General features: G+C 40.9%; 2 protein-coding genes across 3 annotated transcripts in view; one reads left to right on the top strand and one right to left on the bottom strand.

The window, feature by feature from the left end:
* Positions 1 to 9,695, top strand: part of cdan1 (codanin 1) — a 103,413-nt gene extending 93,718 nt beyond the window's left edge. The window contains exons 23-28 of the mRNA XM_078562917.1: positions 1,871 to 2,031; positions 3,283 to 3,390; positions 4,796 to 4,859; positions 5,681 to 5,877; positions 8,182 to 8,295; positions 8,413 to 9,695. Coding sequence (XP_078419043.1) covers positions 1,871 to 2,031; positions 3,283 to 3,390; positions 4,796 to 4,859; positions 5,681 to 5,877; positions 8,182 to 8,295; positions 8,413 to 8,517 — 749 coding nt within the window. The 3' untranslated portion in view covers positions 8,518 to 9,695. The remainder of the gene's footprint in view (positions 1 to 1,870; positions 2,032 to 3,282; positions 3,391 to 4,795; positions 4,860 to 5,680; positions 5,878 to 8,181; positions 8,296 to 8,412) is intronic.
* A 189-nt stretch (positions 9,696 to 9,884) lies between these two features.
* The window catches only part of stard9 (StAR-related lipid transfer (START) domain containing 9), a 374,404-nt gene continuing 369,529 nt past the window's right edge, over positions 9,885 to 14,759 (bottom strand). For both annotated transcript variants that reach the window (XM_078562913.1, XM_078562914.1), the window contains exons 33-34: positions 10,596 to 10,754; positions 9,885 to 10,498 (exon numbers count right to left, since the gene is read on the bottom strand). In XM_078562913.1, the coding sequence (XP_078419039.1) occupies positions 10,397 to 10,498; positions 10,596 to 10,754 (261 nt within the window). In that variant the 3' untranslated portion in view covers positions 9,885 to 10,396. The remainder of the gene's footprint in view (positions 10,499 to 10,595; positions 10,755 to 14,759) is intronic.

Genomic DNA, 14,759 nt, shown 5'->3' with positions numbered 1-14,759 from the left:
GAAATTATAAGCAGTGCAGATGAAAACATCAAATTAAAGATATTAGATTAAGTGATTAGGCAAAGCTGGCAAATGAATTCCAGTGTAGGCAATTGTGAGGCCATCAACATTGGACCTAAAAAGCATAGAACAGAAACTTTCTGAATGGTGAAAAGCTAGTAACAGTGACAGTTCGAAGAGATTTGGGGGTCCAGGTACACAGATCATTAAAATGTCATGAACAGGTATAGAAAATAATCAGAAAGGTTAATGGAGTGCTGGCTTTTATTTCTTGTTACGACCAGGTTAGGAGGGATGAACTGACTCCTCTGTTTGTCCCATTCCTGGGTTGGTTATAACAGAGTTTGGGTTTAAAAAGGTGATGTTGCCAATTCAATATGCTTTGTGTAAGAAATAAGCCAGCCAGGTTCCTTAAGTTAATAAATAAAGAGTTTATTGCTAAAACTAACTCAGGCAAAGATGCAGAAATTATTAAAAGGTTTAAAATCTACAAATATGTCCAACTACCCACTAATGCAAAATCAACACACGCACAACCGCACCCCCCCCCTCCTCAAGCATGCAAAAAAGAAATAAAAACTCTGCAGAGTATCAGATTTTAAAACTTGGCCAAGTAAAAGGTAAAGTCAGAAAAAGAAAAAAATTATTCACGGACTGTTCGGATGCTTGTTCACAGTTTCTCTCAGGAGCAGTCACTCCGCGGTTGTGACTGGTTGATTCTCTTTACTCTTGGAGACAGTGGTATTGATTTGGAATCCTTTAAGAACCCATGGTTTGCAGCAATAAGGTCTTCTGGTCAGTTTTCAAACCATAAACAGCTCCACTTTGACAGAATTTTCAAAGAAAGAGGTTGGGGCAGTGGAGGTGAGGCTGTTGCCCCTTCTGTCCCTGTAGCAGACTATCTGTTAAGTGAAATATACTGGATTTGAGCTAAGAGCTGGATTATGTGACCTCTACTTGGTTTCAATCTGGGCCAATGTTTCTGACAGCTCTATAGACTCTGTCTCTATAAAACAGCTTGTGTCCTGGAATTTAGAAGGGTAAGGGGTGATTTGTTTGAAGTTTGCAAGATATTACAGGGAACAGATCAGGTAGCTAGAGAAAATTATTTCTGCTGGTTGGGGAGTGTAGGAAGAGAGACATAGTCTAAAAGTTAGAGCCAGACATTTCAGGAGTAAAGTTGAGAAACATTTGCATGTAAGGGATGATAGAAGTTTGAAGCTCTTTTCTGCAAACGGCAATTATTGCTCAGATTTAAATTTGTATTAATCATAAGTTAGGTCACAGATCAGCCATGATCTCATCAAATTACGGAATAGGCTCAGGAAAGTAAATGGCATTCTCTTGTTCCTATATTGTAGATTCTCCCTCTCCCTTGCCATCCCAGTGCAGTGCAGACTGTGGGATGGTGCTGGGATTGAGTACCTCTTTCTTTGACTTGCTTCTCACCCAAAAGTAGATAGCCCTAATCTTGTTCCACAGCAGGGTATGTAGTGAATGGATGCGGAGAGACAGTGGGCCAACAGGCTTTTACTGTCTACTTGTTGCAAACAGACAATGACTTTTGAAACCAGTTGATGTACTTTTGCATGATGTACTCTATCTTATTCAATAATTACTTTAAGGTCACTTTGATGGTTCCTAGTTTCAACATTCTTTGCCCAGCTGAGTGAGGAATGCAGATCCTTTTGAGCCAGTCACTGGAAGAACTTGCCTTGAATGTATCCTCTGATGGTGAATAATAAATGCATGTTCCATTGGCACACTGTGTCTGGTCAAAGAGGAGCATGTTGTGTAAAATGTACTTGAGGTTGCACTCCTGTGGTAGTTTGCACTCTTGATCAGGTTTTTCTTTTTGTTTTACTGTCAGCTTTAATTAGAAAAGAAATGAAGCTCAGTTTTGACAGACTGAAGAAATCTCAAACCGTGCAATCGACAAATGTAAGTGAGGTTCCTGGAGCAATAAGGACTTGCTCACCAGAGTGTAAGCATGATGCCCCACCACCCTCCCAAATAGCCAGTGAGTTTAAGGTATGTTACATTTCCATTCATAAAATGTGATAGAATGGAAAATCTGTTCAATGTTCAACGCGGTTGCTTTAGTAAAAAAACAGCCCCGAGTCTTTTTTAAATAAGCATCTTAATCCATATCCATTTCTACAAGTCTAATAAATTCAATGTGTAATGTGGGAATTTTTTATCTGTGTAGTTTCTGCATTATATCCACAAACTGTTACAAGGGACTGAGATTTATGTTTAGTTTCCTGCAAATTGATTTTTGTGGCATGCAATTTATTGATATCAATTGGTTGGGATGAGAATTGTCTGGAAGGAATTATTAGCCTGATGCTGAGAAGCACGATTAATCTTTGTCATTTTGAACTGTGTGCCTGCAATAGCCTGGAGTCTTTCCACACTGATGAGTTCTGTTTTGAGCAGTTGGGGTGGGAATATGTAGAAAAAACTTTCTTGCTCAGGCTATTGAAAGACCAGTTGCAGTAGTGGAATTGTTCTACTTCCTGTCTCAGATTCTTGATCTGGTTCATATGACTGAGCTATGTCTGTGCCCAGTATTTCACTCTGCATGATGCTGAAGACTTATAAACATTGTAACATGTCACGGAAGTGAAACCCTGCTGGTTTCCTCCCCCACCACGGCAACATTATTTGTCGATGTGGCCTGGAAAAACAGCAGGACTTGAACGGCTTTACACAGCAAGGCACAAGTATTTCCTCAGAATGGGCATCATTCTTGCCAAGGAGGCCTTGGTGGGTCACTGTACAATAACCCAAGCCACGCATTAAAGGCTGTTTTTTGGGATAATGGTGGGAATGGGAAGATCTAGCAGGGTTCCCTCCAATGACTCTTATTGAATTAGAAATCATGCCTCTATATTGGGTTAGGGAAGGAGGTTTGACATGATGCTTTTCATGCTCAAATTGTATGCTGATATTCACTGGCCTCACTCAGTATGAACCTTTAGCCAAGAGACTGGAGCACTTCTGGTGTCTGTGGTACAGGATCCCAGAGAGAGGTGGTGGGGGAGTTGGAATGGAGGACAATGGTAAAGTACAGAATGGACACAAGTTCAATGTTATCCTTAGTTCCTTATCTGAACAAATTAGGACCCAAGCATTGGTCACTGAATAATTCAGTCAGTCTGATGCTTGCAGAAAGGAATTTATACCTTCTAATGCCATGGGCTTTTTGCTGAAATCTCTGGTAGACATGTTTGGAAACCTATAGCCTAATTTGTTGTGTGTATTCTCTCCCTTTCATAGGAGCTGTTGAGTATTACATTGGGTCCCAGGCACAGCGATGAAACAGTGGACCACAAACAACTTGATGACTTATTAGGAAGGTTATGTCAAACACTAAGATGTAGACAGGTGTGCCTTTTTATTCAAATGTGTTCATTTAATAGGATGCATTTCTGGGACCTTGTCTGTGGTTCCTGTTGAGTGAATTATCAATTTTAGCCATACTGCTCTAGGAAATGTAGATCCAAAATGAGGGAGGAAGTGGTTGGGAGAGACTCCAGGCTGGCATCACTCTTGGTGGCCAGTTATGCTCTGGTTGCAGATGACGATAGGATGGAGCAAGTCACTTCAAGGTTTCTTGAATCAGGGTTGCGGCTGGCATGGACAGGAGGGAAAACGTGTGTGGAAGGGAATAGGTCAATTTTTTATAAACAAGAGTCAAGGATGATAAGCCATTTGGCCCATCAAAGTTGGTATGCATTCAACTTGGGAAAAATCACTGGCTTAGTATTAAGGCAAGTATGTTCCATTTTCTCAAATGAAATTGAATAATTTATTTGGCAGCTCAAACTAGGAATTCTACAATCAGCGTTTCTTATCTAGAGTAAAAGAATTGAAAACTTGTGTCAAACCTTGGCTAGACCGCACTTGGAGTACTGTGCAAAGCTCTGGTCTCTATATCATGTAAAGGATATAGAAGCATTAGAGAAGGTGCAAAAAAGATTAACAAGGATGATACTGGCCAGAGGAGATTCACCAGGATGTTGCCTGGGATGAAACATTTAAGTTATGAAGAGAGGTTGGATAGACTTGGGTTGTTTTCGTTGGAGCAGAGAAGACTGAGGGGCGACCTGATCGAGGTGTACAAGATTGAGGGGCATGGCCAGGGTGGATAGGGAGCAGCTGTTCCCCTTAGTTGAAGGGTCAGTCACAAGGGGGCATAAGTTCAAGGTGAGCGGCAGGAGGTTTAGGGGGGATGTGAGGAAAAACCTTTTTACCCAGAGGGTGATGACGGTCTGGAATGCACTGCCTGGGAGGGTGGTGGAGGCAGGTTGCCTCACATTCTTTAAAAAGTACCTGGATGAGCACTTGGCACGTCACAACATTCAAGGCTATGGGCCAAGTGCTGGTAAATGAGATTAGGTAAGTAGGACAGGTGTTTCTCACGTGTCGGTGCAGACTCGGTGGGCCGAAGGGCCTCTTCTGCACTGAGATTGTGTGATAAATAGGAATTTCAGGAGAAACTTCTTTATCCAGTGAGTGGTTAAAATATGAAAAGTTTTACCACAAGGAGTGATTCCAGTGAATAGCATAGATACAATTAAGGGAAGCCAGATAAGTACAAGAGGGAGAATGCAGTAAAAGTTTTGCTGATGAAGTAGAGTAGGAGGAGGCTCCTATAGACCATGAATATTGACATAGAGCAGATGGGTTAGATGACTGTGCAGTGTATTCTATGTAATCCTGTCATCATTTCATTATGAAACTGAATACTGAAGGGACTTTTGGTGAACTGTGACTTGTTTTTTTGCAGTACATATGTCCAGTAATTGAACAGGCCCTTGCCAAATACACTGTGGAGCTTGCTTTTTTGCTAGGTAAGTAATTGGAGAATTTTTTTTTCACTCTCCTATTTCTTCTATCTTCAGATGTTTTCAAGTACAAGTAATTGTACATATATTGTAGTTACTATCTAGAGGGACAATGTTTTTTATTTTACTGGTGGAGTAAGTTGTAACGATCTGTAAACTGAAGAATGAATATTTGCATTTATATAACGTATTTCACATCTTCAGGATGTTCCAAAATGTTTCACAGCCCATGAAGTATTTTTGTAGGCAAATGTGGTAGCCAATATTGAGTTATGTCTGTCTGTTTTTTGGATGGAAAAGTAATGCCCAGCTCACAGAGAACTCCCCTGCTTCTCTTTTGAATTGCACTGTAGGATGCTTTATATCTGCCCAAGATGGCAGACATGGCCTGTCTAAGGAAAGTTAGCACCTCTGACAGTGCAACACTGGAGTCAGCCTAGATTGTCTTTACACTCTGGTGTGGGATTGAAATCATGATCCGACTTAGGCAATAATATTGCCAGTGAGCCACAGCTATATCACTATAGTAATCTTCAACAACGGAACTATTTTTTTGTACCTTTACTCTAGTTTGTACTTTTCACTGAACTAAAAGCTGTTTGTGTAGCTTTCCTCTATGTTTTGAGACTTCCATTTGTGAGGCTGACTAAGTCTCTGCACCAATCTGGGAGGCTTCCTAATACAATTTTATGATTTTTTTTATATGTGTGGTATAGAGAACTCTCTTTTGCCTTAGTGAATTTACAGTATCTTGTAACCGTGGTGGACTAGATTACTCTTAGCTTCAGCTCTACTCAACCAAAGTCTCACCTGGTCCTTTTCCACAGTTGCAGGAGAAGTTCCACTATCCGACTCTAATGTGAAGAAGGATGTCAGAGACCAGGCTTCTTTTTGCAAATCCATCCAGCATTCGCTCAGCCGCCTCCTTGCTTTGTGGAAGGATGATTTCCGTGTGCCTGTACCTCTTCGGCTAATATTTAGTGAGAAGAACATTTCGTATACAATAGAGACAAGAAATCGAAAGGTAACTCTTGTCAGTGCTTTTGAAATATGATTGGTCCCATTGTGAAGGAATTAACAGACATTTCGTATGACTCGGATAAACTTTGGTTTTCGAATTATCTTATTTGAACTTCAGGTGTGCTAATTGTATTTGAAGTCTGACTCCCTGAATCCTGGGGACTGAATAGTCCCATGCTAGTGAAGTGGGGAGTTGACCTTCCTGGATGTGCTGACATCATACATTTAGGGAGGTCAAACAGATACAGGGATTACACTAAGAGGGGTAGATGAAGTGAGAGATCTTGGCGTACAAGTACACAGGTCCCTGAAGGCAGCAGTTCAAGTAGACAAGGTTGTAAAGAAGGCATATGGAATGCTCTCCTTCATTGGCAGAGGTATAGAATATAAAAGTAAGGATTTAGTGTTGGAATCGTATAAAACACTGGTGAGGCCACAACTGGAGTGTTGTGTGCAGTTCTGGTCACCACATTACAGGAAGGATGTAATAGCTCTGGAGAGAGTGCAGAGGAGGTTTACAAGGATGTTGCCAGGGTTAGAAAAGTGTAACTACGAGGAGCGATTGGATAGGTTGGGGTTATTTTCCTTAGAACAAAGAAGGCTGAGAGGTGACCTGATTGAGGTGTACGAAATTATGAGGGGAATAGATAATGGACAGGATAAAATTGTTTCCCTTGGTGGAGAATTCTAGAACTAGGGGACATAGATTCAAGATAAGTGGCAGAAGGTGTAGGGGGGGACATGAGGAAGAACTTTTTTACGCAGAGGGTAGTGGGTGTCTGGAATTCGCTGCCCAAGTTGGTGGTAGAGGCAGAAACTCTTAAAGTACCTGGACCTGCATCTAAAGTGCTGTAAGCTGCAGGGCTATCGGCCAGGTACAGGAAGGTGGGATTAGAAAGGGCACCTTGGTGTCCTTGGGCTGGCATGGACAAGATGGGCCGAGTGGCCTCCTTCTGTGCTGTAACTTTTCTATGGTTCTATGAGCTCGGTTTAAGTATTTGTAATATGTTCCCTGTACATTGGGCAAGTAAAAAATATTAGGTGTAGATCTCAAAGGGTCTCCAGGATTTTAAAAAATTTATTCTTTCATGGAATGTGGGAGTTGCTGGCAAGGCCAGCATTTTCTGCTCATCCCTAATTGCCCTTGAACTGAGTGGTTTGCTAGGCCATTTCAGAGGGCAGTTAAGAGGCAACCACATTGCTGTGGGTTTGGAGTCAGATGTAGGCCAGACTAGAAAGGACATTAGTGAACCAGGTGGGCTTTTACGACAATCGATGATAGTTTCATGGTCACTAGCTTCATATCCCAGATTTCTAAAAATTGAATTTAAATTCCACCAGTTGCCATGGTGAGATTTGAACTTGAGCATTTGGTGCAGTGACTACTGGCAGCCCTGAAGATTCATGGTAACCATTCATGGCACTAGGAATAACCTGAAAAACAACATCTTTCTAATATTTTGGTTTAGAACTAATAGTCAAATGCTTGGTAAACAATAGCTATACAATAAATTGTCACAGCAATTTAACTTAGCTTATTTGAAGGAGAAACCTCAGTCAGTTGTATCAAGACCTAATGTAGCTTGGGTTGTGCTGAATTGTCTCACAAAAATATCTTTGGTCAAATGATTGTGCTTCACTAATTGCCACATTGTACTATTGTCATGAAGATTAAAGTAGACAAATTCTCCGCCGATGCTGCCAGACCTGCTGAGTTTTTCCAGGTAATTCTGTTTTGGATTTCCAGCATCCGCAGTAGTTTTTTGTTTTTAAATTCTTCCTGGTCCTTGTTCCCATATATTTTATGCTTTGTGGCACTTCTTACAAGGCTGCCTAAATTTAATGTCTCTTAATATGTCACAGAAACAATGGGGTGGATGCTGTGCTATGAATAGATTTGAAAACAGCAAACAATGTATAAACAACAATATGGCAAGTTATGCAACGAGCAAAAGCTATTAAATCCTGTATATAGGATCCAGGGAAATTTGTTGTCAGGCTTATTTAAATCAGTGAACAGAAAGTTCAAATAGCCTGATATTCCCATTTAAAGAAGAACTCCAAACTTAGCTTCAAATTCCCAAATGGTTTCTTGCAGGGACTGTGTTAAGCTCCCTTTTACACTGCAGCTGGCCAGGTTAACCATTTGTAGATTTGGTTTTTTGCGAAAATATGGGTAGAAATGAATTGTCCAGGTGAACGTGCATGTTTGTTTAACAGGAGATTGTGTTGCAAATTAAACTAGAGAAAACTTTGAGAGAGGATAAGAACAGCTGAGATGTTTATGACCAATTTCTCCTCTCATCAGTTATCTTGGAATGAGCTCTCGTTTCTAATTCGTGGCCTTACTGAGCAGGGGCTGATGAAGACCACAGAAATTGAGTGTTGCTGGAGGGACCTTTCACAGTATGCTTGGCCCCAGGTAATGGAGTTTGATTTGTTCTGCTTTTGTTCAATAAATTAACCAAGGGGTAGTCAGATCCCTATTAATAGAAATCCTAAGTTCTTTTAAAAACAGCATTTCTCTTGCTTCTTCCAGGATTTCAAGCATGTGATAGAATCCATATTTGGAATGTGTTCAGAACTGGCAAAGACAGATAAAATGGAAGACCAGATGCCAAAAGAACAAAGATATATGGAGTAAAATAGATGGACTTCTGCAGAAAAAAAATCTAGCCTTATTCTCACAGTATTTTGCTATTCATAAGTGCAATTCATTTGGGATGGGGGGAATATTTTATATTTTTACTGATGCTGCTAAATTTAATCAAATATTCAAAAGTGAATATTTAAATGTAGTTCACATTGGACCACTTTCTATTTGGCTGTAATTAATCCTGCGATGTTGGCCTAGATTTTCAGTTAACAAGCCTTGCAGGTTTAGCTTATGGCAATTTAAAATAATTAGTGATCCATTTCAGAATGGCACCATTTGGATCTGCCAGAAGGGGGAAGCACTTGCATTGAAGAATCCATACTGAGACATGGGGCAGAATTTTGCCCTAATTTAAGGCCTGCCTGACGGGAAGCACTATCTGGGCAGGGGGTGGGGGGGAGATTCCCCAGAGTGTGCACATGCACGCATCTCCGAGGCAAAGTGCTGCCTCAGGGAGATTGCTGAAAGGCTGGCAAATATAAAAAAATTCATTATGTCCCCCTTGATGGGACATGTTAATGAAATAAACAAAAACTTTATTAAACATTTTTAAAACTGCTATCAAACCTCATCCCGCCACTGGATGAGGTTTGTAAAAAAAAATTTGCGGGCCCGTGAGCTGAATTTCGCATGGGCCCCCCAAAATCGATGATTGGCAAGTTAAGGGCCTTAACGAGGCCTTTAATTAATGGCAGGCGCATAGCGCACCCACTGACTGAAATATCACAGTGCCACTCGTGCGCTGGTGTATGGGCTCCTCCACCCGCACGCCAGCCAGAAGATTCTGCCCATGGAGTCTAAACCAGGAAGTAACATAATTTAGGGACTTTAAAATTAAATATTCTGTGCCACAACGATTGTTGTTTGGTAGTAATTATGTTGAAGTTTTTTGTCTTACACATCAGGACAAATGCAAAATTTCAAACAACAGCAGCAATTTGTATTATAGGAGAAGGGATGTTCTTTTAGAACTCCTTCCCCTACCAGCACAGTGGGTGGAACTAGGTGGCTTACCTTAAGTAAGCAAGGGTGATAAATGCCAGCCTGGCTAGTGATGCTCACAAGCAACAGATGAATGTGAAAAAAAAGTGAAAGACTGATGGGCTAAAAGATATCTACCACCTACCTGTTTCAAACATTCGCCAGAATAAAAAAACCTTCTTGCAGTGTGTGGACTATGTGTTTTTTGTGATGTAACATTTAACCAGACAAACACTATTCAAGCATGAAGCATTTTTAACTAACAGCTCACACATTGTTGCTGATCCTTCTATGAAACAGAACTTAGTAATTTTGGCAGTGAATTGAATATAGTAAAGTTCACTAGCTTGGAAATGGAATAAAGACATGAGACATTTTACTTCAACAAACTGTATATTTAAAATCAAAACAATTTCTGGTCATTACTATTTAATGCTCAGACAATTCTGAAACTGTATTTGTCAGAATCTATGGAATTAACTGTATAAAATGCTTCAGTTTATATTTATATATATAAATAAGTTCAATTTGGGCATTTGATTTTGCATACAAAAATAAAAATCTTAACTGTACATTTAATAGAAAAATCTGGAACAGCTTGTATTAAGCTACTTCGATGTGGTGTGACTTGTCCACTAGCAAGGATTGTCTTTAACTTTGAGGGACTGAGTCAGTAACTGCAAACAGTTTCAGTTCAATTATACAATACAACAATCTGTACAAAACTGTATATATCATACACAACCTTACATGCTACTCAAAATACACATGTATTCCAAATTTGATCATGAATTAGGTGGCCAGGTAACCAAGTCTGGCCAGATTAGAAATGCAGAGGGAGGCTGCTCTGTTACAGTACCCTGGATCTACAGTACCTGTCTTAAAGTCAGCAGGAGAGCAAGCTGGCAAGGTTGGCAATGCACAAAGGCTGTCGCTTGGCAACTGACCCCAACAGTCTGGCAGGGAGAGCAGGAGCACCAAGATCAACCTTAAAAATCAGAGTGGAATCTCAGCTTTATTCACCATTTTGGTATCACAACATTTAAAAAAAATTCTAATTTGATCTTAACGCATTTTTTTTTTACCTGAGTCAAGTAGATAAGTCTTGTTATTTCCTTTCCATTATGTCTGTCAGGCTGTAGAATCCAGCCACTTGGCATCATTTCTCCTCGTACAAACTCCTTGACAGGCCGAGGCATTGATTCCTCATAGATTGACTGCATTGCCAGAATGTACTGCTGGTCCTAGTCAAAGAACGATGGGTTCAAAATGTGTACTCTAGCTGAAGCGTCAATTCCTCCCTGATAAACCATATCCCTTACCAGCAAGCATGAGGAGCTCGTTGATTTTTCATCAATAGATGGAGGTGACCTGCTTCCCTTTCCCCCCCCTTATCTATTGGGATGTGTGTAAAGTAAATAGGGGTGGGCACTATAAGGAGGCAAATGACATTACTCACTGAAAAACTGGGTTCTGGTCATATATTTCACGTAAAATTTGGTTTATGTACGAACAAGGTGCAGGAATAGGCCATTCTGCCGCTGGAGTCTTCTCTGCCATTCAATATCATGGCTGATCTGACAGTAACCTGAAATCTGCATCCCGCCTATCATGGCTTACCAAGAATCTATCCACCTCTTCCTTAAAAATATTCAAAACTCAACCCTCTGAATGAAAAAAATTTGCCTCATCTCTGTTTTAAATGGGCGCCCCCTTATTTTTAAAGTGACCCCCTAGTCCTCTAGATTCTCCCATATCCAGTCATATAAGACCCTGAGGAGTCTTGACAGTTTCAATCAAGTCGCCTCTTACTCTTCTAAACTCCAGTGGGTACAAGCTTAACCTGTCCAACCTTTCCTCATAAGATAACCAACCCATTCCTGGTATTAGTCTAGTAAACCTTCTCTGAACTGCTTCTAACACATTTATATCTTTCCTGAATTAAGGAGACCAGTACTGTACACATATTCCAGATGTGGTCTCACCAATGCCCTGTACAAATGAAGCATCATCTCCCTATTTTTGTATTAAATTCCCCTCACAATAAATGCTAACATTCTATTAGCTTTCCTAATTACCTGCTGTATCTGCATACTAACCTTTTGTGAGTCATGTACTAGGACACCCAGATCCCTCTGCAGCTCAGAGCTCTGCAATCTCTCACCATTTAGATAATATTCTTCCTGCCAAAATGGACTATTTCACATTTTCCCACATTATACACTATTTGCCAGATCTTTGCCTACTCACTTAACCTATCTATATCTTTTTGTAGCCTCCTTATGTCCTCTTCACAACTTTCCTACCTATCTTTGTGTCATTAGCAGATTTGGCAACCATCCCATTCATCCAAGTCATTTATATAAATTATAAACAGTTGAGGTCCCAGCACTGATTGCTGTGGCACACCACTTGTTACATCTTGCCAACCTGAAAAAGACCCATTTGTACCTACACCAGTCCTTCAGCCACACATTCATCTCCCTAATCTGATTTGTCCTATGCCAATTTGCACGTGATTTGGGTAATAATCCAGAGATTCTAATCTTTGAGGTTCTGCTTAATTTGGCACCTAGGTCCTCATACTGACTATGTAGAACCTCCCTAGTTCTGCCTATGCCGTTAGTACATACATGGACCACAACGACTGGGTCCTCCCCCTCCCACTCCATCCCTGGCACCGGGCAAGAAACACAGCCTTCTGGACTCTTGCTCTTTGCCGCACAGAATGGTGTCAATCCCTCTGACTATACTATCCCCTACTACCACTACATTCCTTTTTGCTCCCCTGACTTGAATGGTGCCATTTAGCTCATCCACCCTGCAGCCCCCACTCTCATCCAAACAATCGAAAAAACCTCAAACCTGTTGGACAATTGCAAAGGCTGAAACTCCTGCCCTTTGAGTCCCCTTACCTGCCTCACTTGCAGTCACACTCTCCTGTCCCTGACCAAATCAGAAGACCCTGACCTAAGAGGTATGAATGCCTCCTGGTGCAAAGAATCCAGGTGACCTTCCCCCTCTCTGATAAGTTGCAGTGTCTGTAGTAAACTCTGAGCTGAAGCTACTCAATCTTCAAACACTTACTGAAAATGTGTTGGCCCTGGTTCAAACTGGCATCCAGGAGCTCCCACATGCTGCAGCTGTAACACATCACCTGTCCTGACATCCTTAATGTGTTCTAATTAACTAATTATTTTATTCAATTATATATTTTACTTTTTTAATATATTTTATTAACCTTGCTGTGAGTTTCGAACCTCAGGAATAGAATAAATCTTAGTCACCTACCAGATACTCACCAAATAACTAGCTTCTTCTCCTGTAGCAAAGTACGACCACTTGCTGAAGGCTGAGAAAGTTAGAAAGCAAAAGAGCACCTCTTTCCCTTCCTTCCCTAACTTCCTTAATTACCCAGTGCCAGCACTCTATTCTAAGTCGCACTTCTTACAGTAAACCTTACCTAAAGCACCTCTTTCCCCCTATTTGAATGTGAATATGAATTCCCACTTTGAACCAAATTACCAAATATACTCACTTGGTCTCTGTCTCAATCAGGCCGAAGTCTCCCCTTTCTGACTGTGCGCCTCTTATCAACTGTGCACTTTAAAAGTCCCTTTCTTATATAGATCTGTGATGAGTCAGTCTCCAGCCTAGCTTCCTGCTATAGTTATCAACACCTAATTTAGGCCCTATTCAGGCAAAGGGCTTTCAGGTGATTGACAGATAACTGCCACTAAGACAGTTGCCTGTTTAACTAGGCTACTTAACTTAAAGGCTGTTAATTCTGGATTGTTAGTTCTAGGTCAGAATCTGATTCTTACTGCAAAATTGAAATTGAAAAAGATTTACCAGTTGAACTCCTACTTTGAACCAAATTCCCAAGTATGTTCACTGGGTCTTTATCTCACTCAGGCCGAAGTCTCCCATCACTGATCGTGCGCCTCTTACTTTACAAAGTGGTCTTATCTTACTAGAATGCAAACTGTGCCTTCTGACAAGCTAGGGAAACACACCTAGCACTAAATGAGATCACAGTATCCAATACACCCAACAAGGTTCATATTCTGCTATCACTGAGGTGTGAAGTTGTCCTCCATATCAGGCATACGGGATCTATTTACAGGAGCGACTAATGACACTGAACTTGAGACAGTTAAATGCTGGACTCTACAAGACGACCTGACTAACTTGGCTCCCATGTCTTTGCCTCTATCATGAGGGGTCTGGACAGAGTAAATAGGGAGAAACTATTCCCACTTGTGAAAGGATTGAGAATGGGAGGGCACAGATTTAAAATAATTGAAAAAGGAAGCAAAAGCAATATGAGGGGAAAAAAACATTTTCACACAGCGAGTGGTTAGGCTCTGGACTGCACTGTCTGAGATTGTGGAGGAGGCAGGTTCAATCGAGGCATTCAAAAGGCAATTAGACTGTTATTTGAAAAAGAACAATGCGAAGGGTTACAGGGAGAAGGCAGGAGAACCACATTATATGAAATGCTCATGCAGAGAGCCAGTGCAGACACAATGGGCTAAATGGCCTCTTTCTGCACTGTAACAATTCTGAGAATCAGTACAACATGAGTTATGGAAGCAATTTATTGGCCATGGAGCACTTTGGAGTTTGAGGGACATAAAGCAAGCTCTAAGTTCTGTGTTGGCTATCTGACTTCTTACAACATTTCAGTGAGTCCAGTGTCATGGGGCATACTAGGACCATAAACAAAGCAGTCAGGTGGGTGAGAGAAATTTGGAGCGGGCAGGAACATGAAGAGGTGAGTGGCTAATGGGATTTACACTAAATGACTCTAGACTGTAAAACATACCAGGGGATAGCTCTCAAATGCAACAGCTCAAAGCAAAGCAGTAATCAGGGCAACCTCTAGTGTTTGGTTATCCATGCCTCTCTGACTGAGCTGGTAGAGTCACACTAAATACTGTGTGCAGTGATATTAATCATACAACTACAATATTGAGATGAGGCATGCAGAGAACTGTAATCAAATTTCTGTGTTGTTCAAGGTTTCTGAGCCATGAAGAAGTTGAACCACCTGGGTATGTTTACTCAGAATTAGGGTCATGGTAATAATATTCAAAAGTAGAACTCAATCTGTTGAACCAACACTAACATTAGAACCAGAGAACATGATCCAGCTGCAACAAGACAAAATGCACACAGATTAGGTTTAAGTGCATAATGCAAGAGGTGGTAAACCTGTAGAATATACCTGTTCGGTGAGGCAGCTG

The sequence above is a fragment of the Cetorhinus maximus genome, chromosome 18 (assembly GCF_964194155.1).
Source record: "Cetorhinus maximus chromosome 18, sCetMax3.hap1.1, whole genome shotgun sequence".
NCBI classification, from domain to species: Eukaryota; Metazoa; Chordata; class Chondrichthyes; order Lamniformes; family Cetorhinidae; genus Cetorhinus; species Cetorhinus maximus.
This window is presented reverse-complemented; position numbering and strand designations above follow the sequence as displayed.